Below are 23,396 nucleotides of genomic sequence, written 5' to 3' on the forward strand. Positions count from 1 at the left end.
GAACGAGTGATGATTTTTCTTTTCTTAGCGTTTAAGACCTGTGGACGGCAGGTTGATTGCCGAAGCTTGACAATTAGGAATGTATAATTAGAGTGACAGACCGGGCAAGGAAGATGCGCAGCTCTTGATGACAGTCTGGTAGATATTTGAAATTGAGACAAACGTATTGAATGAACGTACCTACCCTCAGGGTGTCATAAGAATTGGCCTCCAAGAGCATATAAGACGAAATAATTTGATCACCTTATGCCAGCTTAGGCTAGCATTTAGGCTACTTTATTTCTGTAGCCTAAACCTTGGGACATTTCTTCTGACACCCTCCTGCCTACACCTTATTGTAGGTAGGAACCGGAGCCGCCGAAAGTCGGAGGAGTGGGGCCGAGCCGATCGCCTCCGGAGGCGGTCAATATCGGCAGAAACAATCCCTCCCAAATATTTCCCCAGGAAATCTCAAAGTCCATCGTCCCGCAGCTAAACCCGCGATAACGTCCTACCTACCCTTATCCTCAACAACCACAACCATGAACTTCCCAGGAACCACACCTCCAGTCGGCGGCGCAGCCGCACCCCCCGGGATCGGCGGACCCCAAGATCCCAACGTCAAAGCTGTACGTTCCAAATGCGCAAACAAGGAAAATGATGGGTGGCGGGGCTAATCTGAGAAATATAGGTTCAAGCTGCGATGGAGTCTTGTTTCGGAAAGTCTGTCATGTCTGGAGTGATGGGTTTCGGTATGGGTGGTGTGTTCGGAATGTTTATGGCTTCTGTACGTCCTGATCTCGAATCTCAACTTTACTTGACAATAAGCTAATCTGGTTTGCGCTTTTAGATGTCCTACGATACACCATACCACACAGCCGCTCCCGGCGCCCCGCAAAGCACAATCACATCTCTCCCTCTAAAGCAACAACTCAAGATCGGATTCAAGGACATGGGTCAACGATCATGGTCCATGGCCAAGAACTTCGGCAAGGTCGGATCGATATACGCTGGTGTTGAATGCGGTATCGAGGGTCTGCGTGCGAAGAACGACCTTACCAACAGTGTCGCAGCGGGATGCTTGACGGGTGGTATTCTAGCCAAGAATGCTGGTCCTCAAGCGGCTGCTGGTGGCTGCTTGGCCTTTGCGGCTTTCAGTGCGGCTATTGATGCTTACATGCGATCGCCTCCCAAGGATGACTAAATACAACGAACCGACGAAGAACAAAAATGGAGATGATGATTGGCTTGTAAGAGATGTACAGATATGTGTGGAATTTCTGCGGCTTGGGGAGTTTTGCGGTTATTATGTTTCAAGAGCATTATAAAGGCGTTTGGAGACGGGCTCTCTGCTCATTTGGATTCTTGGTCGCTATATATGCAGGACATCACATGGATAGATGTGGAGATCAGGGTATGGCACATACGCAGAAAGGTGTGTTGATACCCGTGTTTCATAGAAGAGCCACTCGTGTAAAACACAAGAGTCGACAGTGTATTCATAACAACAGAATTCATGTTTTACAGATACCTATCTCGAAAGTGCAGAATGAAAGGAACCCTTTGTCTCCGTAAACGCCATGCTTCAACTCATAAAACCACATATTAGTTATGTCTCGCCATATCCTGGCTTACTTTGCTTGGTACACTTGGAAAGAACCAAACTCCCAGTAGGCATTCTTGAATGCTTCAGGATTATTGGCAACGAGATCCGTGCAGTTGCCAGCGCCTGTGAATAAGTCAGTACAAGTCTGATCAAACGAACCAGCCAGACTTACATCCCGAGCTATCCCAAACATGATACACCAGAGAGCCACACAGGTCGATGTTGGCAATGATACTCTGGTTTTTGAAGTGAGAACCGATGTTACAGTCCGTGTTGGGGAAGTCGGCTACCGCAGTGCCCCAGGTACTAGGAGCTGGCTTGTTGGATTTGATGTCTGATGGAATGGACTTTCTGGCAAACTGCCACATGCGAATACCTTCCTTTCGCCACTCCACGGCCATAACACCACCTCCGTTCTTGTTGAAGCCGGTACCGAATCCATCATCGTCTGACTTGACACCGCATCCATCATTGTCGTTCTTTTCATGGTTGCAATCCGTCCTCACAACCTCACCAGTGTTCTTGCGTTTCACGTCCATGGAGCAACCCTTAGTAGTGTGCAACGTCATCTGGTTTCCAGTGTCTGCCTTGTTGGTTGCTTCCATGACATCGATTTCTCCGTTCTCGGGCCAGTTGGAAGCGTCTGTAAGCCAGAGAGCAGGCCAGGTACCACAGCCGTAAGGAGTGTGTTTGATGTCGAAGATGAAGAGGCCGCTGTCGTATGTCTTTTTGGACTCGACTCGAACAGAGAAACGACCGGTTGATGCATTTGGCTGATCGTTGGGACCAACAGAAGTGTCGACTCTGAGAAAGGCAGAGTCAGTGGTAGCAGATGTCAAGTTAAGAGACTGCGCCTGCTCTCGTGGGACGTAATGAACAAAGCCTTGGGTGGGGTCGTATCCTGTAAAGTAGTTGAACTGATCAAAGAAGTTCTCTCCTCCATCTAAGATATTGTTAGTAGAGGTTATTGAGGAGTGGGTGGTGGACTTACATGTATCTGCCAAGCTATATGACAGCGGCGAGTAATCGGGATATCTATTCTCTTTCACTTTCATGACCGAAACAGCAATGATGATGATCACCACAACAGTGAAGCTTAGGATGACGCCAGCCCAGATACTCTTTCTCCAGTATCGGGGATTCCACCAGGGCATTTTCGATGAAGCATGTCGAACCTCTTGGCCTGTACGAACAGGCAAGATCTCATCATAGGCGGTCGCATCTGCTCCGGCTTTGAACCCTTCTGAGGATCCCGACATGATGACGTTTGGTTGAGTTGTGTCTGAATGAATCTTTTGGTAAGAGTCAAGAAATTGGGGAAGTTGATGTTGATAATATCAAGTGTAATGGAAGAAGAATCAAGAGATTGATGGGGCGAGTTGATGGAATGTGGATGTTGATGAAATGTCTCGAATGGAGAGCGAAGTGCAAGGCAAGGCAAGTCAATGTTCTTTTTTTATCACAAGGAAGGAGCGAGGGAAAGGAATTGGAATTTTGGATGGAACATTAAAGAGGGAGCTTGCTTCCCTTCCTTTGGGAAGTGTATTGTATTGTATTGGTATTGCATTGCGTCTGTCTGCCCTTCCACTGCCACTGCCAGCTGCCCGACAGTGATTCTTAGACTCGGCTTGTGCAAGTTACCTAAATCAATGGAATTTACCTTCTCCACATGCCGACTCCCCGATTCAACCTCAGAGGCAGTAGTGGCTGCGTCTTAAAAGTGCTACTGAATTTGGTGATAATGATGCTGACTGCGTCTGGTGTTCAGGGGTAACACCACCAACAAAGCCACAAAAATAACTCCCGAAAGTCAAAAGTCAAAGTCTAGGGCATTTCCAGAGAGAGAATACGAGACTAAAATGCGGTAATTGCCAGGTTTGTTTTTGCATGTGTCAAGGGAGGATGGCTATTGATAGATAAAGACGCGTAATCTATAGTCTCTTAACCACCAAATATCAGAAGCTAACACTATCATGGTTCGATATCCGGGAATACGGCTTGATAACGCGTCACTTTTGGAATAATGGTAAAAGTTTTTTTCTTTCCTTTTTTGAGGATAAACTCGAGCGTTGAACTATTTAATGGTCTATAAGAAGGGGGCTATGTATTGTCCTTGAATTCCTGATAAAGGCTGGAATGGCTTGATTCACCACTAACAGCCACAGGACGCTAAAGACAGACGGTAAGTTGCTACCTAACTATTCATATGAGACTTGCCGTCCAGCCGAGAATAGTCCTAAATCCTGATAAACAAAGGTTGTCCTGTGCCGAAATCCGTTTATCTCAAATGCATATATGATAGAACTATACATCAGGGAATGGCTTAAAAGGTTAACAGACAAAGGAAAGTTGATTGTGCCTATTTGTTAATGACTACAATATGAGCCTTGCATAAAGCATATATACAGTAACGGCATACCCGATGGCCGTCTTATACTCAACCTACCCTATCAAAGACGCCTCCCTTAAACGGTCAACGTCTTTGAAATAGCCACAACAGCACAAACCCAAGCGCCAAGATCCGTAGTAAACATCCTCACATTATTAACAGTCAACCATCTCTCCAACATCCCAACATTATCCGTCCCCTCAACCTCACAATTATCTTCCCACAGGGCCCTAAGCTTCCACGCCACAGCAGGGACATACGCCAGGTGACCCAGCGCAAGAGCAGCAGACCAGCCGTACCAGAACAGCGATGCGCGAGATTCTAGGAGAGCGCGTTCATACCAAATGTTTCTGAGCGAAGTGGTGAATGTGAGACCGACGAATGTTAGGACCGCCCAGGGACCGGAGCCGTAGAAGTTGGTGATATAGCCCGGGATGATCTCGTTGGCTTTCTTGCGCTCGATGGGCGCTTTGGTGAAGAGAGAAAGGAAGAAACTCTGGTCGCGGGCGAACCAGAGGGTGATACTTGATGAGACAAGTGGTGTCGCCAAGAGGAGGACCCTCGGATTGAAGAAGGCTCCTGAAGCCATGATTATGTTGAATTGAATCAATGAATTGTCGTTGGGGTCTCAGGTAAGCTGTAGTTGTTGATGCTTAAGAAGTTGCAGGCCTTTGTCGTCTTATATCATTTTCTCAACTACCGAAATATTAGAAACCTCCGAAGTCCAGTACTCTTGAATATAATATGCTGTTGGTTCTCCATCAGCTGATGTTTACTCACATAAAACTCCACCTCCACGATCCTTCGGACCTAATTGAGCGACATCGCAGCATGAAACCTCAAGAAAGCCTCCGATCGTGCAGGAACCACGATCGGATATTTTCTATTTCTCAGCCTTATCGTATGACGTCGGAACTTCCAGCGTGCAATTCCTCAATATTCTCGAGAAGAGCAGTTATTGTGTTTATTAGGCTAAAATCAGCTTCAATTAATGGTATCTACTTGACGACTCTAATCAATCTCTAGCCTGAGCGCATCGTACTGCACATACACAGAGTTGGGCAGTATAGCAGGCTCGTAGTTGGTTCCATTGAAGGGCAAACTCAGAATAATCTCATTCTCGCCCTTCTTCAACAATTTGGCATCAAACTCAAACTTGTGAGCAATGTTGTAGCAGCTCACAGAAGAGCGCACAGCACAAGAGCTGCTCTGGTAGTATCTTCCAGCTGTTAGTATATATGGTACTCTTGCAGGAATAGGGCTCAACTTACGGAATGACCCATGGCTCAAGATCCTTGCCATTGATGTTGACAGTATACTTGAGATTCGAGTGAGGCTCAGAAGCATTATAAACGTCGGTGTTTCCAGCGGCAGTCTTCGCACCAGCAAGCTGTACCGTGAATGTAGCATGCTTCTTGTGCTTGAACTGCGACTCCTTCAGATCGAAAGTAATAGTCCAGTTGTTGACATCGCCATTGCCAACATACTCCTCAGGACGAGGATAGTTACCCCTTCCTCCAAAGACACTCCAGTGGACGTAGTTGATATCCTTGCCAACATCGCTCTCACCAACCTTGAAGTTAACGCCGTCAGGGAAGTCCTTGACAAAGTCCCAATTGGCCCAGTAGATGCGGTATTGTTCCGGCTGCAGCGGCTTAGATGTATCGAGTTCGAAACCATGACGGTATTCACCGGAGGTCTTGTCAGGAGTACCAATTCTCCAAACTTCCTTACCAGCTGACTCTTCCTTCCAGCGGATGTTCTTCTTCTCAGTCTTGCCAGCCTTGACCTTGATCTTATCCTGAGTATATTGTCCAAAGATGTTATCAGCGTAAACAGTAAGACGGTATGTTCCAGCCTTGACTCGAGGAATCGTTGCTCGACCACTCTCATCGAGATTAGCCCAATACTGGTAGGCTTTGGTATCGAAAACGTTATCCTGGAAATCAACGCCGCTCTGTGCGAGAACGGCAATGGCATTCTTGGATCCCTTGGGAAGATCAACCTTGACCTCAAACTTTCCACGGCCCTTGGTAGGAACGTAGTTAGGGACGTGCTTAGCGATGGAATCGTAAAAGTCGGCGTTCCATTCGGGGTCAGCATATTGAGCAGCGTCGGCTTGAGCTTCGAGGATATCGGTCTCTTTAGGGAATTTGTTGAAGTGGAAGTATTGCTGTATAATGTTAGTTATAGTACCGTTACTATCATCATAGTACTTACAGGGCCAAAGGTGCGGTCAAATCCGTTAGTGATGTTAGGCTAGGATAGTCAGCAAAATGTTGGTGAAAAGATATCACAATCGACATACTGTTTGGTCTCCATGGTGGTTGGAGCTGATGTAGTTGTACAGAATACCATCGACAACCAAATCAGAGTGTAGAGGACCTCCAAAGTAAGTGTCCTTGGTGTTCATAACAAGCCAGGCACCGTAGGCATCTCCGTCTTCAGTCTTGGAGCCATCCGCGAACCTTTAACCTGTTAGCCAGTCACTTTGCAAGACCCAGATACAACAACTTACAGCCCATATGCATCGAGATCACGCCAATTATCCTGGAACGTATACTTCGTAAAGTAATCGGCCTCCTGCTTGACATAGGGATCATCTGGTGTATTTCCCATATACCAAGTCGCATCCTGAACCACAACCTGCTTCTCCTTGGCCTCTTTACCAGGAAGAGGTGCATACTGCTTCTTGTTGGTCAAGAGATGAGTCCACATATCATTATTCGGTCGGAAAAGCGTTCGAAGTTCCTGGAGGTTTCGAAGGAATGGCTGCTCCTCGTTATGGTACGCAACTCGACTAAATGTATGCAGACCAGTCTCTCCATCTCTCAAGAACCAATACTGCTCCAAAACCTGGCCTGTCTCGGTGTATGTGTCTGACATGACAATGCCGCCATAGTCCTTGCCCTTGGCATCTTTGCCTTTGAAGAGCTTGTAACTGGGCTTTACAGAACCGGGAGTCCAGAAACCCTTTGGTGTGCAGTAGCAATCAAGGTAGGGTCCGATTCCGGTAGAGCCAGATGGGCTGCCGAGGAGATTTGTTCCGTCGAGTGTGAGCTTTACGATAGCACCACCTTTCTTTTGGACAGCGGCGTAGAGACGGTCATTGGAAATGACGAGCTGGGTATCGGTCTCGGTTGCGTTAAGAGCCGCGGCTACCAGTTGAGGTGCATGGAGCAGCGAGATAAGGAAAGCTGCTGAGAGCTTGCGGAACTTCATGACGGCGACAAGAGAGTGTCAAAGGAGTAGAGTTGTCGAAGCTGCCACTTGACAATTCCGTCAATCAATGCGACCTCATCTTGTCTTTATAAATACTACAATCGTCCTCATGACCCCACGACAGGCCCCCAATTACCCCTGTGGGGGACGATAGCTACCATGAGAAGGTAAGGATAGCTTGGCCAAGGCCCAAAATGATGGTGTTTTCCCCATGGGGACCGCTGTCGATCGCTTCTTTTCAGGCTAAGACCTGAACTTTAGCAAATGATTCGGGTCAAAACCACGACCCTGACCCTCGGGCTCGGGTCAAAGATCAGCGAATGTCAGGGGAAAATCTAACTTGACAGAGACAGATGACCTCTTGAACCTGGTCAACACCATAGCTCTAACTCTTAGAGTTGATGATTTGTTGTACGTACCCCGCAAAACAGGCCCAAATCGGTCAAATTTCCGAAATGCGGAGGGAGATGAGATGTAGAGTTTCCACGTATAGCATGCATGTCCCCCAATATCAGTCTTAGCACATAAGTCTTGGTCGCGGTAATGAAGCTTTCGAATGTGATTAATGCGCTACATGGAGGCTGTGCTCTATGTGGCGCCTTGGTATTGTGAATATGCCTTTTTGAAGCACACGAGCTGCAAACAGACGCCTGAGTCTAACTGTATAAACCAAACAACACACCTTTCCCATGCAATTTCCTATTTACTCATCATCGTCGGGGTCAACTCGTGGTCGTTTGGACTGTCTGCTGTCTTCTTCCTGCAAGCCATAACCGCGCTTAGATGAGCCCTGGTCTACCTCTGACAAGAACTTGTCAACATTAAAAGGATCTTCAACGGCCTTCTCGAACTGAACGGGACCTTCGCGTGCCTGAGTAGAATGTGTTAGTGGATGAGTAGATGAAGATGCATAGAATGATGAGCTTACCTCTACTTCGGCGGCACCCTTGAAAGTTCCCTTGCCAAGAGCCGAGCCGAATCGACTGCTCTTCTGGATCTTGGCCATCTCCCGGTCACCCGTCTCTTCATCGTCATCATCCGCGTCAATCTTCGGTCGGTAGATGCTGTTCACTGCATCTTGTGCTGCGAAGAGAGGCTTGTCGTAGGGGTTGTCCTCGTTGATGCCGCTGTCGAATCCACTCGTTTGGTTGAATAATCGCGAGTCGTACATCGTCTCCTTTGATTGTGTAGGCTTAGCTACGCCCAGAGCAATCTTTTCCGAAATGTCTCGGCCTTGTTCACGGGCCATAACCTGAGCTCGTCGCTCAGCACCCATACGGTTCTGTCGCAGCTTTCGCTCCTCCTCTCTTTGCTTCTCCTGACGAGCCTTCATACGCTCTTTGACTCCCTCGTCTTCACTATCGGAGCGGTCTGACTCGGAATAACTGTAACTTCGTGATCGCGATCGTGATCTGGAGTCTCGTGAATCCCTTGAATCCTGAGAACCACGAGAATCTCTGCGCCCACGACCACCAGCTGATCGCTCTGCACGAGCTTTCTGAGCCAACTGTCGAAGGGTCTCCTCTTTATCTGCCTTCTCCTTCTCCGCTAGACGTTGCTGCATCATAGCACGTTGTTGAACCTCTTCACGAGCATGACGCTCAGCCATCTTTACAGCTTCAGCGAACTGAGCATGCTTATCACTAATGGCCACATCCTGCATACCACGTCCATCTGCAGCCAAACGCTTGTCCAACGGCACTGTAAAACCCTTGGGGTTCTTCCAGTTCGAGACTGGGGGAGGAATCCTCCAGTTCTCTTGGTCTTCAGCTGTGAGTTTTCGGGGTGGTGAGTGCATGACTGGCGGAGGCGGCGAAGGGGGTCCTCGGGGGATCTTCTTGTGCTTAAATTTCGGGGGTTCCATGGGGTCACGTTGTCGCTCGACAATCTTCATGATACGGTCTTGCTTCTTTGAGTTATCTCCCATCTGGTTTGCTGGTGTGTATCGAACGAAAGTAGGGTCTTTGCGCTGTCCAATATTGACGTTCTTCGGTTTCTGGGCTGCTACCGCACCACTGACCAAGGCGGCCAGTGCGTTCTTCGTCCTCTCTGTTGTTGCCTCAACAGATTCCTTATCGGGTCGCGCAAGATCGATCTCGCCCGCATCGGCGCGTTGTCGAAGTGGGATAAGATCTTTGAACGATGTGTGGATAATTCGGTTCTCGGTGTGGCCTTGTCGCGCGATGGCATCGTATTTGACCTTGCCTTCAGAATCAACCTGAACCGCCAACGCGTTGCTAGAGTTGGCGCCCTTCTTTCCCATCTCTAGCGGATACTGAGCAATCGGAATCTCGGGGAAAGCGCCTCCATCTCCAAAGTCCTCCTGCGATCGTGGTCGCCATCCTGCGCGCTGGCCATATGCTGGGGGGCCAGATCGTTTGAGAACGACCTGCGTTTCGTCAAGCTGTCCGGGGCCAACAATTCGAACACCGCGTTGTTGCGCTCGCGCGGGAGCTTCCTCCTCCTCGCCCGTGTATTTGGGCTTAGGCAGCGAAGCCTGTAGCGACCCGACGATCGATGTCATTTTTCTGTGGTTGTGAAAATGGTGTTGTTGGAGTTGGTCAGGTCGCGAGGCTCCAAGGTTTATTAGAATTTCAAGAGGCGATTGTCCCCAACAGGTTTAGCGCGGGATATCTGGAGCAACCGATAGCGCCAAGTTTTGATGGCGCTTTAAACACTTGCTGCTTTGATATGGCTATTCAAGTTCCAATTTCCAGGTTTCCAAGCTGTGTTTAAATAATTATTGCATGAGAATTAAATAGCTGTTGTCTGATAACTTAAATTGCCTCTGTTCAACCAAACCTAAGACCACACATATTAGGCAGACAATCGCAAACCACGTGAACGATGGATACTGCTATAAGGTATGAGTACTATGTAGCACATTTGGCTTGTATTCTCTGTGTTTCTTCAGAGATGAATAAAGTAGCATAGGTCCAATCCATAAATCGTATTCTTGAAAATACCAGTCTGTTACAACTCGGAAGTTTCTCCCGTTCATCTTAGTCGAGCTGTGACTTTAGAGTCGTCAATGCTCCATTCCACGTCATAGCTTATTGGTCAACTACTACTGACATCCGTCCGTCCTTTCAAAAGGACAATCATAATACCAACCACCCCAGGAACTTGATGTGAATTGATTATGCAAACTTGCGAAATAATTGACAGTCTTGAGTCGTTCAGTTTTAGTACAAGACATTTATCACTGCATAAACAATATCTGTCTTAGCCAAGTATCGAGCGCATCATGACAGCTTTCATTTCAGTATCTCAAACATTTACGTCAAAATCAAATGCCAGGCTTTCCAGCCAGGCCAAGCGCTCTGCTTCCATTGATTATGTATAACACTTCCAATGTCCCTCTCCTTTTTGTTCCCACGCCTCGTAACACCCGTGTCCAGCATTGTATATGATAAAGCGAATTCTTTAGACGTAACCCTTGCGCGCACCCTGATTGTCCAGTTAGTTTTGAAAGATCAATGTCAAGTCCAATATCCCTTACCTGGAAAAAGAATCGAACAACAAACACTTGCAGAGCACCCATGCAGATGATAAGACCAATCTGGATCATGCTGAAGTTGATAATTCGTCCTTCAGTGCTGCTGACAGTGGCAAAATTTCGGTTCTCGCGGGTTCGGAAGTACTTTTGGTTTCGGTGGATGGTGGAGAGCTGGCCAGAGACCTTGAAGATGGACTCCTCAAGGGCTGTGGTCTGTTCGGGGGTGGTTCCCTGCTTGGAGGGGAGCTGGGCGCGGGATTCGTTCTCGACAGCAATCTCGAAGTCGACGTACTTCTCGGCAAAGGTACTCATCTCGTTGTTGAAGCAGAATGAGTAGTCGCCGACGACATTGGCGGAGAAGACGAAGTCGCCCTGTCGCTCCTTTTCACCATCCATGATAATCTTGCCATTGGGACCCTCAACAACGTAATCGACATCGAAAGAACCACCAGATTGGACCTAAAATAATGTTAAGTTCGTCGTTCGGTGTGTATGCTTTCATTGAAGGAGGCTCACGGCAAAATAGAATGCGATCTTCTCGCCCTGCTTTTTCGTGGTTGTATGGAAGCAGGCCTTCTCATGAGCATCGAGCTTGTAAGTCAAAGCGGTAGCAGCGACATTGGTGGCAAGACAGGCGAAAAGCCCAGCGACAAGTGTTGGTAGTCTCATTGTTGCGCTGTTGTATGAGAGGTTGTCGCGTGCTGCTGCTGTTCAGGACAAGCTGTCGCTAAAGTGGACATGTACTGCCAGTAACTGAACGGGCCACGATTGAGCTTCCAGAGTCGGCGCGGAATTTTGCTGGCACCGACCCCCTGGAAGACCCCTCCTGAGCTAGGTCCTTTTTTAGAACCATCAGGTATTTGGAGCTGTCAAGCCACAGTCACAGCCACAGTTCGGTAGATCCATTTAGTTCACCCCCTTTGAACCAATACGCGTCAAGATGTTGGATTACCAGATTACAGAATCATGGATCATGACCTCACTCCCCTGTCAGTCCTTTCATCAAATAGTTCCAGATAAAACGCGGTTGATCTTTTCTAATACATACGCATCATCTATTCTCATGTCGCGTTGAATGTTCGCTTGACATGAAGTTTTAACTCTCCTATAGTTCTCGACTCTCCTTAACCCTTTGACCAATTACCTGAGGTAGGGCCAATTGCCTTACACGGACCGTTTCATCCGCGCTATCGCGCATTACCTCCTTATTGTTTTCTTCTCATCTAAGACATCATCATCAACATGGCGGCTCAAACGAGAATCGCACAGCTATCCTCAGTTGCTTTGAGGATAAGCGCTTTAGTATTCTTCAGACTTGTGCGTACTTCCTATTTGCTGAAATGAGATCGGATCATACTAACGTCAGCTATAGTTCCCTGTAAGCACAGGATATGGAACGTTAATATGATCCTCAGTCTAACGTTAACAACAGGCACATTTTGGCTTTGTCGCCTTTGCTCTATTCGCTGTCTATGTCCCGTCTTATGTTGCAACCTTCTTCACCAAGCCAGAAGTTGGCGTACTGAAGGATGAGATTGACGTCACTGTCCAAGAGTCTGCTATCACAGATGAAACCCCTTTGCTCACTGCCGATGGCGTCGCAGTCGTGCCTGAGCCTGAGATCGTCACCGATGTAGTTGACGTTAAGGAGGAGGTCGTTATTGGTGAAAAAGTCCCCAGCATTTTCAACATCCTCACTCTGGGAGCTCCTAGTGCTGCGCGTCCTATTGCGAGTCTCTTGACCTTCCTCATTAACGCTCTTCTCATCGGCTTGACAGCTGATGCTCTGTACCGTGCTCGATGGTATTATCCTGCTGACGACCTATCTTTTGTCCGACTCGGATATGTTTCGCCATCAGAGGCTAGATTCGTTATTCGCGAGCCTGACCAGCTGCAAATGCCTATCACATTTGAGTATCACGTCAAGGATACCGAGCCTTATGACCCTAAGATGTGGCTCACTGGTGGCCTCATCACTTCCACTGACAACATCACCGATTTCACCACAACTCTTACCGTGCCTCTGGACCCGGCCAAGCAACTGACCTATCAGTGGAGAACTTCTAACAACCACACGGGCGAGTTCCGCGCCGCTCCCAAGGCGGGAGATATGCCTGATACTAAGGACGGTCTTTTCACTTTCCTCTCCACCTCTTGCATTCTTCCTCGATTCCCTTACAACCCGCTGGACCATGCCTTGGCTATTCCCGGCTTGAGAAATCTTGCCAACCTCTTGCCTTCACTGGACGCCCAGTTCATGCTGTTCCTCGGTGACTTCATCTACGTTGACGTTCCCGAGCGCTTCGGAAAGACAGCTGAGGAATACCGTATGCAGTATCGCCAGGTTTATGCTTCACCTGATTGGGCTCCTGTTGCTCAGAACCTCAGCTGGCTCCATGTCCTCGACGATCACGAGATTTCCAATGACTGGTCTTCAAGCACTACCGGTGTCTACAGCGCGGCCGTTGACCCTTGGCACATCTACCAGGCCAACATCAACCCTCCCGTGTCCCAAGCTGCGGGTCCTCTCAACCTGCGACGCAATGCCACATGGTTCGAGTTCACTCAGGGACCAGCCAGCTTTTTCATGATGGACACCCGTAGCTACCGCTCCAGCAACAATGCACCATTCAATTCGACCGACAAGACCATGCTGGGCAAGGAGCAGTTGGCCGACTTGTTGGCTTGGCTCGCACGCCCCATGCCTAAGGGAGTTCGATGGAAGTTCATTGCTTCTTCTGTTCCCTTCACTAAGAACTGGCCTGTTAATGTCAAGGATACCTGGGGTGGTTTCCTTGTTGAGAGAAAGCAGATTCTTGAAGCTATGTGGGATTCTGGTGCTCGAGGAACCAGCGTTGTTATTCTCTCTGGTGATCGTCATGAGTTTGCCGCTACTAGGTTCCCACCTCCTGTTGGCTCACGATGGCCCCAGACTGCTGCAGCTCATGAGTTCTCTACCAGCCCTCTCAACCAGTTTGCCTCGCCGATCGGCACATACAGACAGACAGACGATGAGGATGTTATGATGAAGTAAGTCTATCTCAGATCTTGTATAACTAGTACAGATGACTAACAATTTTGAAGCTATATTCCTGGCGGCATGTCCAAGTTTGGCTCCTTCTCAATTGACAAGCTTGAGGACAACAGGAGCTCGCTCTACTACACCCTTTACATCGATGGAAAGGAGACATGGAAGGCGACCGTCCAGGCGCCGGATCAACCTGAAGTTATTGTCGAGGAGGTTGTTGCCCCATCATTCTGGGATAAGATCAACAAGTTCTTCTAGGTGGAGGTTAGATGTACTTTTGAGAAGTGGGCGATTTAGCTATTTAGATGGGCGCTTCGTTTTGCTGTTTAATAAATAATACGTTCTACCGATCAGATATGATATACAACTTGAGGTACCCGCTGCCGTCGTATTCGTCGTCGTTCTCTGTGTAAGCCGACCCGTCTTTGATCTTATGAAGGCCCGGCTTTGGAGTGATATGCTACGGCCCCACCACTGCCGGCCCCACGCTGCACCACCCCGAAGCTTAACTCACCGCCCAGACCCACTGTCCAATCGCCAGAAAATTTCCCCGGCAAAATTCTCAAAAGTTTGACGACCAGTCCAGATCTGCGACGCTTCCAATCGAAAGCATTGCACATCCCAGTTTCATCAACACAACCAATTCACAAAATGGCTGGACCCGGAAACAAGAAAAAGAGACAATTCGAGGGTCGCTTACAGAAGCCCTCAAAAAAGCAAAAGAGAAAGCAACTCCGAGCATACAACAGCGACGACTCTGAACCCGAGGAGGAGCAGGAGTTTGATGCTGTCAACCTGCTCGATTCCGACGACGATATTCACAACGTTCAAGTCGACAATGTCGGCGCTTCCGACAATGAAGAGTCCAGCTCCGACGAGGAACGCCCTGCCCTGAAGAAGACTGCCAAGATGACAAAAACAATCAAGGCGCAAAAGCCCAAGTCCGACGAGCCAGAAGTCGAGTCCGAGGAGGAGGAAGACGATGACGATGACGAGGGATCAGAAGACGATTCAGACGATGATATGGATGGCGACAACACCAACAAGCGCAAGAAGTCCAAGCGAAACGATCCCAATGCTTTCGCTACATCGCTCTCCAAGATTCTCTCCACCAAGCTATCAACATCCAGGCGAGCAGATCCCGTTCTTGCCCGAAGTGCCGCCGCCCACGAAGCTTCCAAGGCGGCTGTCGACAGTGCGCTAGAATCTAAGGCTAGAAAGCAGCTCCGTGACCAGAAGAGGCGCGCATTCGAGAAGGGTCGAGTAAAGGACGTTCTTATCGCATCCACAAATGAAAATACCGGAGAGCTGGAGACATCTACATCTGAGATCATGGAAACCGAGAGAAGACTACGCAAGGTTGCGCAGCGCGGTGTTGTCAAGCTTTTCAACGCTGTCCGCGCCGCGCAGGTCAAGGCCGTTGAGGCTGAGAAGGGTACAAGAAAGGAGGGTGTTATCGGTATGAAGAAGCGAGAGGAAAAGGTCAACGAGATGAGTAAGAAGGGATTCTTGGAGTTGATTGCTTCTGGAGGCGGCAAATTGAAAAAGGGTGGAATCGAGGAGGCGTAATAACATTTCTGTGTGTTCTTTCTTTCTTTTTAAGAGGAGTAGTGGAATCATCAGGCCGTGCTCTTCCGGCCTCGCAACTAAAGTCGTAACAAAGATACCCTGTATGATGCACCTGGTCCTCGCCATCGCCTGGTTCCATTTCTTCCCAAAAAGTATCCGTACAATACGTAGTCTTACAAGTACAGGTTTCCTCATCTAGTCTCATATCAAAACAGAATATATGTCTTATGTCGTTATTTTCTTTTAGCTGCTGAAATCGCTTGCTTGCAGGTTCCTCGTCATGGAGGGCAGCTTCACCACTAGACCGTCCAGCTCCTTGGTCATCTTCACTTGGCAACCCAGTCGACTCGTCTCGGTAAGACCAAATGCCAAATCCAACATATCGTTCTCGTCATCCTCGGGCTCGGGCATCTTATCGAAGTACTCGTCGTCGGCAACGATAACATGGCATGTCGAGCAGGCGCAAGATCCTCCGCATGCGCCCTCCATCTCTAGGTCGTTCGCTTGAGCGATATCGAGAAGGTTGTCGCCCTCGGAGACAGCAAACTTGTTCTCTGTGCCATCTTTCTCAACGAATGTAACGTAAAGTCTAAATCCTGTTAATATTATACTATTTGAGTTTAGGCTTCTCATTGGCACATACTCCTCACCCGCCTTCGGAGGGTCGATATGTCCATGCCGTCTTTGCGTTGACGTAGTGAAAGCTCTCTGAGAAACGGGCGAAAATCGGACAGCTCGAGAGATCATAGCGGATTGACTTCGAGAAGTCTGTAATAGAACATTTTGGCTAATTCGCATGGGCTGTGCTGCTCGGGATGCCGCAGCTGGGAGCTTGGCCAAGCAAGTCGCAAAAGATCGTGACGCCGACATGATTCCGGGGATTTCGGGGTATCGGCCGAGATACAAGTCGATAATTAATTGGAATAATTAAAAAGTATGAAAGTTACAGGGTAGATTCGAAGTTGTTAGTTCTCCGGTCGAAGTAGTGACGCTGGGAATGGCTCTAAATGCGCCAATTTTTCTCAATGGACCGACGCTTATAGCCCCGTCTCGTCCTCTCACGTCCAAGATGATATTAAGCAGCGCCGAAAAAAAGTGAGTAGCTTCGGATAGCAGAGGGCGGCGGCGCTTTCGGCCGGGAAATTCATTGGCCGGAGTCCGAAGACTAACTCCGGGTGGCCGATGGTGGGGTGAGTGGGTCGCATTAAGTGTAAAGTGGAGGTATTGGATGATCATTTTCTCTGGTGCCCAAGATTCGAAGCTTCACCCAGTGCACTGCGTCTCTCTATAATTATTTCTGTTATAGACAGATGTCGTCGTGCTGCTCGACTCAATCATGTCGACTCAAAGAGAAGGTGTCAATCCTCTGAGGCCGTACTATATCCCTCCCTCAATTGGAGAACCCGCTGAGACCGTCAACAAGTCGAGCCCTAGCCCGAACCCATTCCCAGATGGACGACATGTGACTGCCGCCGGTGAACGATATGCCTCTAAGGCACGCGATATTCTCTCCGACCTTGAATACAATGATTACCTAGGCGATACCTCGCCGTCGATGGTCCAGAATGTTAAGGACCTTATCGACGAGCTGATATGGAAATACAGCTCGGTCCTCATGGCCCAGCCATTCGAGGTAGCAAAGACCTTGTTGCAAGTTCGAAACCAGGATGAAAATGCTGTGTATGGACTTCCCGAGGTGCCAGTGACCCCTAAGAAGCTTGTCACTCCTCCCAGAAGCTCCATGTATGATGTGAGTGTATTTCGAGCTCTCCACGAGTTACACCGCTAAATCATGACGACATAGTTTAAAGACTCCGACTCTGAGGGCGAAGAGCCTGATTACTTCTCCTCGAATATCCCCTCGAACCCCCACGATTCTCCATGGGGATCAAGCTCTCGGAGGGCTCCGTCACCCGTGAAGAAGCCGGTTATTCCAGAACATTTCCTTCAGCTTCGACGACCAGACTCGATTCTCGAAGTAATCGGTCAGCTATGGACAAAAGAAGGTGCTTGGGGAGTGTGGAAGGGATCAAATGCCACATTTCTGTATACGGTGCTGCAGTCACTGCTGGAAAACTGGAGTCGAAGCTTCCTCAGTGCAATCTTTAATGTCCCAGACATGGGTGTTAGAGAAGATATTGATCGTGTGATCGATATCGCTTCGCCTTATCCTTGGGCATCTCTTTTTGTTGCCGCGACAGCTGCTGTGGTTACAGGACTTGTTCTGTCACCATTGGATTTGGTGCGAACCAGGTAAGTTATTCGAAGATTTGTGGAGCGAACGTAAAGCTGACCATAGATAGACTCATCGTCACTCCGAGCACAAACGGCCAGCGCAGGACGCTGGCTACCCTCAGAAACCTACCATCCTACCTCTGCAACTCGATGCTGGTAGTCCCAACCATCCTTCACTCCTTGATTCACCCTCTCATCACCCTCTCAACACCTCTTGTTCTCCGAACTCAGTTCATGATCGACAGCCAGGTCTCACCTATGGCTTTCTCTATCTCCAAATTCCTCGCTTCCTCATCTGCGATTTTCCTCAAGCTGCCCATTGAGACTGTCCTCCGACGTGGACAACTCTCGGTTCTAACAAGCCAGGAGTACATCCAAGCTTTGAGTCCCGACCAGGAATTCACCACTATTGTTCCTCCTGGACGTTATGAAGGCACTTTCGGTACCATGTTCCACATCGTAAACGACGAGGGAACTCATGAGGCCCCCGTCCCGGCAGCTGCAGCAAAGAAGAGCAAGGCCAAGACTAAGGGTGTTGCTGCAACAGTCTACAAGGGTCAGGGTCGCCAGGGACTGTGGAGGGGCTGGAAGGTCAACTGGTGGGGTCTCGTTGGTCTCTGGACTGCGAGCGTGGTAGGCCGTGGCGGCGAGGGCGAGTTTTAAGACAGCTCAGTTACCAGTATTGAGGCTGCATGTACTGCGGTGCATTTTCCTGGCACGGCGTTGCGGTTGGGATGTATCTCTCCCCTACGAGCTTGACGAAGAGACGGCATGATATCCACCTCCATTCTTCTGAAAATGAAATGGTGAAAGAAAGAAAAAGGGGGTTTGTTTTCTTAGTAGCTCGGATTTAACGACTTATCACAACTCTGAATATCCAACAATTATCAATGAACATTTGGCCAGCCAGTGAGTTCCTACTATGCAACTCGGCGCCAATGTGTGATGAACTTGAAATGAGTGAACTTGCTTTTCTTGATTATGAAAGCCCTCGGTATCCGGGTCACATATCTGCCCGTCTCAGCTTCGGAGTGGCGTGCGGCTCATTGCATTTCAACGACTCAGTCCTCCCAATGAATATGCACAGTCGGAATGATCCTTGTTGAAACAACGGCTGCAAGCCCCCATCACGTTTATCCCGTTTATATGCAGGCAGGAACAGCATCCTATTCGTCTAAGTTGATGATTGACGCCTGGGATTAAGCTCTCCCCCTGATTCAAGCAGTCATTTTACGGCGTTTCTCTCTGACTCTCTGACCAACTACTGGCACCCTACTGTGGCTGTTTCTTGGCTACATGTTTCTTGTCAGAGAGAGTTGCACAGATCAGGGGATGGAAGTTGACAGCCGAACAGGAGACCAATCATGATGCAACCGATACATTCATCGGGTGTTGATTCGTCTATGAGCAGGATAACTACAGTATGTCGGAGAAAACTATCTGTGCGTTGAATCAAGGTTGTGTTATCGCGCGTGTGGGGGAATTACAGGATGGTCGAGGACTCATAAAGTGAAGTTTCAAGAAGGCGCTTTCGATCGATGGTCTTATAGGTATAAAAGCTCGTGATCGCCCTCAAAAGGGATTGTTGGAAGAAGCAGAGCATTTCCTTCAAACAGTCCAAAGACACTCTTTTGTTCGGACTCTCACACTCATTCAATTGATTCATCTACTGTCCTTATCTTCATTATGAATTTCTCAAGCATCATCCCTTCCAAAGCCGCCTTCTGGCTTGCTCTTCTCATTCCTGCAATCAATGTCTCTGCTCATGGCCATGTTGATGAGATCATTGTCAACGGCGTATCCTACCAGGGATATGGCAGCACCGACTTCCCATTTATGCAAAACCCTCCCGTCGTTGCTGGCTGGACCATTGAGCAAAAGGACAACGGCTTTGTTTCTCCTGACAAGTACGGTGATCCGGATATCATCTGCCACAGAGATGCAACCCCAGCCAAGGGCCACATTGAACTTGCTGCTGGTGACACACTCACTCTTCGCTGGTCAGGCTGGCCTGATAACCACTATGGTCCTATCCTGAACTACCTTGCCAACTGCAACGGTCCTTGTGAGCAAGTTGACAAGACTGAGCTCGAGTTCTTCAAGATCGACGGCCTTGGTCTACTCGAACAGGGTACGCCAGGCAAGTACGCGGACAGTGTACTTCAAGACAACGGAGATCGATGGAACGTCCGAATTCCCGAGAACATCGCTCCTGGCAATTATGTCCTTCGCCATGAGATCATTGCTCTGCACAATGCTCTTGAGAAGGGTGGCGCCCAGAACTACCCTCAATGTTTCAACCTGAAGATCACCAGCGAGGGATCTGACTCTCCTTCTGGATACCTTGGTACTGAGCTTTATGATGCTGAGGATCCTGGTATTCTTGTTAATGTCTATTCAAGCAAGGTCCAGTATGAGGTGCCCGGTCCAACTATTTGCGAAGGAGGCACATCATCTGTGGAGCAGCAACCATCTAAGGCTACTACGACTGCGAAGTGTACTACCAGATACTAAGGAGTTGTTCATGGATTGTATTGGATTTTTGGTTGGGTGTTATGATATCAGTGGCGATTGGGCATTGCTTTGTTGCTTGTCTTTTTTCCTTGTTGGATGATGAAAGAGCGCTAGTTTTCTCTGTTTTGTTCCTTCAAACAAACCGAAGGCCCTGCTCCAAAATACGAATCTGCTTTGTTTCCAAAATGTGTTTGACTTCTAAACTTTCGTGCAAACGGGCGGATACTTTTATGGTGAGAAGTCACATTAACGAGTTAAACAATCTGGGACCGAACATCGTGACCGTTAGTGATCTTGTTTGTGTTTTCGTATAAAGAACAAAAAATACTAATGATGAAGTAATGAATCAATTTAACATGAATACCTCAAATGACAAATTCGGCTTTCCATCTCATTTACAGGGTAAGTTCCCCAGCTTAGAGATTAGATTAAGGCTCGCACGTGACCTGGCGTTTTACCCGTCACGTCGGACAAAGAACCCCAGATTTCAATCAAACAGTCTTCGATCATGTCGACTTGGAAAGTCCTTGTTGAAGTTTAGGCATTATAATTCCGAGCCTAATTGCTACGTTGCCGAAACGTGCGCGCTATGCGCTGATTACAACAAGTAGCTACAGCGCTCTTCTTCCGCGCATCTTCAAACCTCCTTTTTAAGTATAATTATTGCGCCCAGCTGCACACAACCGCTATTATGACCGCACCAGGTGTTGACGATTCTGCGATGGATGTCGATAAAACCTCCGCTCCAGCGCCACGCAAATTCAAGGCCTCGGACCTCCCATTGCCTTCAGCGACGAGAGCGGCGATAGAATCACTTGCGCATAGCTTCAAGAAGGAGGGCGCCTACGATTCTATTCGAAAGCAAGTTTGGGATAAATTCGAAGCTAGTGTATGCTACACAGAGAATGTGTGTGCATACCCGTGCTAACAAAAACTCAGGATTACGAGGCTCAAGTCACAAAGTCGATTCTCGAAGTGGCCGAACAGGAGATCGAACGCAACCCGCAGCAACTCCTTACACTCGACCGCCGAAAGGCTGCGGCCCTTATTGATGGCGCCCTAGAGAGATCTGGGGTCTACCAAAAGGCTGAAGATGTCATCGGTCAGTTAATCGACGTCGGTGCTATAGAAGAGCGCATCCGCGAAACACGCCGGGCAGAAATTGGCGAGGAAGCAGCCGAGGCGGAAAGGTTGCAAGGAGCCAAAACCGATGAAGAGTACGAGGCCGAAGGAGAGGCTCGACGAGCAGAACGCGAACGTGTGCGAGAAGAGCTGCGACAGAAAGAAGCTGCAATTGAGGAGGAAAAGCGACGAATTTTGAAGGAGGAACGAAAGAAGGAGGAGCGAGAACGTGAGAAAGCCGAGCTCAAACGCCAGGAAGAGCGAGATGAGCGTCGTAGAAAACGTGAGCAAGAACGCGAGGAACGTGAGAGACTTCGAGATATCGAAAGGGAGAAGCGACACAAGGATCGTGACCGTGATCGGGACAGGGATCGTAGCCGCAACACACGAGACCGGAGCAGAGGTCACGATCGAGATAGAAACCGAGATCGCCATCGTGATGACGACCGACACAGGGATGACCGCCACAAGGAGAAGCTGGCTGTTTCTGCAGAGTTGAAGGAGAAGCTCTCCAAGGAGGAACACGAACGACTGGAACAGGAGGCGTTAGCCGACTTGCTCCGCGAAAGCTCTAAACCATCTCAAAAGCAGGAGTTGGAGGTCGACGCTGCTTTGGCGCCACCACCACGAAAGACGGGGCCCGTATCGGCCATCAATCCTATTCGACGAGAACGTTCCTCGGTTGCCGAGGGCCGCAAGGCAAGCGATGCAGGTGTCAAGGCGGAACGAGCTGGCTCTGAAGCACCCTCCCAAGCAAAGAAGCCTAGTGTGGATGAAAACAAGCCAGGCCGAAGTACTTCACGGGCGCTGGATCGTGAAGGAGATCGTGAACGCCCACGGGAGCGAGACAACCGTCGTGACCGACGCTCAAACTCTCCACGCAGAGGCCATAGTGGGTCTCGTGTTCGAGATAGACGTGATCGAAGCCGCTCCCGAGTCAGACAGGATAGAGCACGCTCACGGACTGGTACCGGTAGAGACGAACGTGCGGTTAGAAGCCGCTCTCGTCCCAAATACGATCACTACGAGCGAAGCAGATCTCGGAGACGCGAACGCAGTCGTTCCCGACCTAGAGTGGCTGATCGACGTGAGAGAAGTAGATCGAGAGTCAGGACAGACAGAAGGGACCGAAGCCGAGACAGAAGAGATCGCTCACGCTCGCGCCTGCGCACTGATAGACGGGATAGAACCCGCTCTCGCACTCGACGTGACCGAAGTCGTACTCGCGATAACCGGCTTGGTGGAGCTGATCACTACGATCCACGAGAAAGAGATCGGGATAGAGACCGCCCCCGAGATCGTGAGAGGAACGAAAGATCTCCCCCACGACGACGAAGCCGAGAAAGGGCTCGGGACGATCGTGCCCAGGAAAAGCCACGAGAAAAGGAACCCGACAAAGCCCCCGAGAAGGAACGCGAGAAGGAAAAGGAGAAACCATCTGACCGCCGAAGTCCTTCTCGAACCACAGCATCTGCTGCGCGACCTAGTTCTAGCAAGGCTCAGGATGAGCTTGAAGAGTGGAAACAGGAAGAGGTCAAGAAGCGGGAGAAGGAGGCTAAGGCATATTTGGCGGCTCAGAAGGACGCCAGAAACAAAGGCCTACCAATCCCTGGACTCGACGACAAAAAGAGTAGTGGCGAGATTTCCCCTGACTTGCGCCGCCGTCGAGTCAACGACGACATTGATAGGTACATGCCTGGAGGCCGCGAGGAGCGCAGAGCTAGTCGAACTAGGAGTCGTAGCCGTCAGCGCGAAGTACCTAAGGATCGGGATCGTGAACGGGACAGAGGAGATAGAGACAGAGATAGGGACCGTGATAAGTTGAGAGGTGGAGACAGCTATCGCGAGCGGGACAGAGACAATAGAGATCGCGATAGAGAGAGGGACAGAGATCGCAGAGGCGGAGATCGAGAACGTTCTCGAGAACGCGAACGAGATAGGGACCGTCGTGATCGCGATAGAGACCGTGATAGAGACCGTGATAGAGACCGAGAGAGGGACAGATCCAGAGATAGGAGAAACAGACGGGACCGAAGCTTGTCTCCTAGGCGGGAGCGACGGGATCGTAGCAGGGACCGTCGCTGATGCTGTGGGACCGGCTCTTTATTCTGTATAATATTGGCATTTTCGAGCAACAATTAACTGGGGACTGTGAGACTGGCAGATGACGTTGCATATCACGGAATTTCACTTAGATACCCTTTGCAGCCTAGAGCAAACATCAGGACTCGCT

At 49.2% G+C, this 23,396-nt stretch overlaps 12 protein-coding genes across 12 annotated transcripts; 6 read left to right on the forward strand and 6 right to left on the reverse strand.

Moving 5' to 3' along the window:
* Positions 1–521: 521 nt before the first annotated feature.
* Positions 522–1,183, forward strand: FIESC28_04242 (uncharacterized protein; the record flags this gene model as incomplete). The annotated part of the gene is made up of 3 exons (XM_031158389.1): positions 522–608; positions 671–766; positions 830–1,183. The coding sequence occupies 3 exons, from the start codon at positions 522–524 to the stop codon at positions 1,181–1,183; spliced, it is 537 nt and encodes a 178-aa protein (XP_031017535.1).
* A 427-nt stretch (positions 1,184–1,610) lies between these two features.
* On the reverse strand, positions 1,611–2,844 carry FIESC28_04243 (uncharacterized protein; the record flags this gene model as incomplete). The annotated part of the gene is made up of 3 exons (XM_031158390.1): positions 1,611–1,708; positions 1,758–2,528; positions 2,577–2,844. 3 exons carry the CDS (start codon positions 2,842–2,844, stop codon positions 1,611–1,613), a joined length of 1,137 nt encoding a protein of 378 aa, XP_031017536.1.
* A 1,206-nt stretch (positions 2,845–4,050) lies between these two features.
* On the reverse strand, positions 4,051–4,563 carry FIESC28_04244 (uncharacterized protein; the record flags this gene model as incomplete). The annotated part of the gene is made up of 1 exon (XM_031158391.1): positions 4,051–4,563. The coding sequence occupies one exon, from the start codon at positions 4,561–4,563 to the stop codon at positions 4,051–4,053; it is 513 nt and encodes a 170-aa protein (XP_031017537.1).
* Positions 4,564–4,985: 422 nt separating this feature from the next.
* On the reverse strand, positions 4,986–7,196 carry FIESC28_04245 (uncharacterized protein; the record flags this gene model as incomplete). The annotated part of the gene is made up of 5 exons (XM_031158392.1): positions 4,986–5,193; positions 5,246–6,147; positions 6,195–6,233; positions 6,283–6,442; positions 6,493–7,196. 5 exons carry the CDS (start codon positions 7,194–7,196, stop codon positions 4,986–4,988), a joined length of 2,013 nt encoding a protein of 670 aa, XP_031017538.1.
* A 703-nt stretch (positions 7,197–7,899) lies between these two features.
* FIESC28_04246 (uncharacterized protein) lies at positions 7,900–9,720 on the reverse strand (the record flags this gene model as incomplete). Its single annotated transcript, XM_031158393.1, has 2 exons — positions 7,900–8,067; positions 8,125–9,720. The coding sequence occupies 2 exons, from the start codon at positions 9,718–9,720 to the stop codon at positions 7,900–7,902; spliced, it is 1,764 nt and encodes a 587-aa protein (XP_031017539.1).
* A 902-nt stretch (positions 9,721–10,622) lies between these two features.
* Positions 10,623–11,364, reverse strand: FIESC28_04247 (uncharacterized protein; the record flags this gene model as incomplete). The annotated part of the gene is made up of 3 exons (XM_031158394.1): positions 10,623–10,646; positions 10,699–11,154; positions 11,212–11,364. 3 exons carry the CDS (start codon positions 11,362–11,364, stop codon positions 10,623–10,625), a joined length of 633 nt encoding a protein of 210 aa, XP_031017540.1.
* Positions 11,365–11,937: 573 nt separating this feature from the next.
* Positions 11,938–13,981, forward strand: FIESC28_04248 (uncharacterized protein; the record flags this gene model as incomplete). The annotated part of the gene is made up of 4 exons (XM_031158395.1): positions 11,938–12,012; positions 12,068–12,073; positions 12,128–13,725; positions 13,780–13,981. The coding sequence occupies 4 exons, from the start codon at positions 11,938–11,940 to the stop codon at positions 13,979–13,981; spliced, it is 1,881 nt and encodes a 626-aa protein (XP_031017541.1).
* Positions 13,982–14,374: 393 nt separating this feature from the next.
* Positions 14,375–15,292, forward strand: FIESC28_04249 (uncharacterized protein; the record flags this gene model as incomplete). The annotated part of the gene is made up of 1 exon (XM_031158396.1): positions 14,375–15,292. One exon carries the CDS (start codon positions 14,375–14,377, stop codon positions 15,290–15,292), a length of 918 nt encoding a protein of 305 aa, XP_031017542.1.
* Positions 15,293–15,535: 243 nt separating this feature from the next.
* On the reverse strand, positions 15,536–16,162 carry FIESC28_04250 (uncharacterized protein; the record flags this gene model as incomplete). The annotated part of the gene is made up of 2 exons (XM_031158397.1): positions 15,536–15,881; positions 15,936–16,162. The coding sequence occupies 2 exons, from the start codon at positions 16,160–16,162 to the stop codon at positions 15,536–15,538; spliced, it is 573 nt and encodes a 190-aa protein (XP_031017543.1).
* A 466-nt stretch (positions 16,163–16,628) lies between these two features.
* On the forward strand, positions 16,629–18,190 carry FIESC28_04251 (uncharacterized protein; the record flags this gene model as incomplete). The annotated part of the gene is made up of 3 exons (XM_031158398.1): positions 16,629–17,042; positions 17,097–17,545; positions 17,596–18,190. The coding sequence occupies 3 exons, from the start codon at positions 16,629–16,631 to the stop codon at positions 18,188–18,190; spliced, it is 1,458 nt and encodes a 485-aa protein (XP_031017544.1).
* A 1,023-nt stretch (positions 18,191–19,213) lies between these two features.
* FIESC28_04252 (uncharacterized protein) lies at positions 19,214–20,041 on the forward strand (the record flags this gene model as incomplete). Its single annotated transcript, XM_031158399.1, has 1 exon — positions 19,214–20,041. The coding sequence occupies one exon, from the start codon at positions 19,214–19,216 to the stop codon at positions 20,039–20,041; it is 828 nt and encodes a 275-aa protein (XP_031017545.1).
* Positions 20,042–20,732: 691 nt separating this feature from the next.
* FIESC28_04253 (uncharacterized protein) lies at positions 20,733–23,248 on the forward strand (the record flags this gene model as incomplete). Its single annotated transcript, XM_031158400.1, has 2 exons — positions 20,733–20,930; positions 20,981–23,248. The coding sequence occupies 2 exons, from the start codon at positions 20,733–20,735 to the stop codon at positions 23,246–23,248; spliced, it is 2,466 nt and encodes an 821-aa protein (XP_031017546.1).
* Positions 23,249–23,396: the final 148 nt, after the last annotated feature.

The sequence above is a fragment of the Fusarium coffeatum genome (genome assembly GCF_003316985.1).
Source record: "Fusarium coffeatum strain FIESC_28 chromosome Unknown BRIP53273_contig_87, whole genome shotgun sequence".
Taxonomy (NCBI): Eukaryota; Fungi; Ascomycota; class Sordariomycetes; order Hypocreales; family Nectriaceae; genus Fusarium; species Fusarium coffeatum.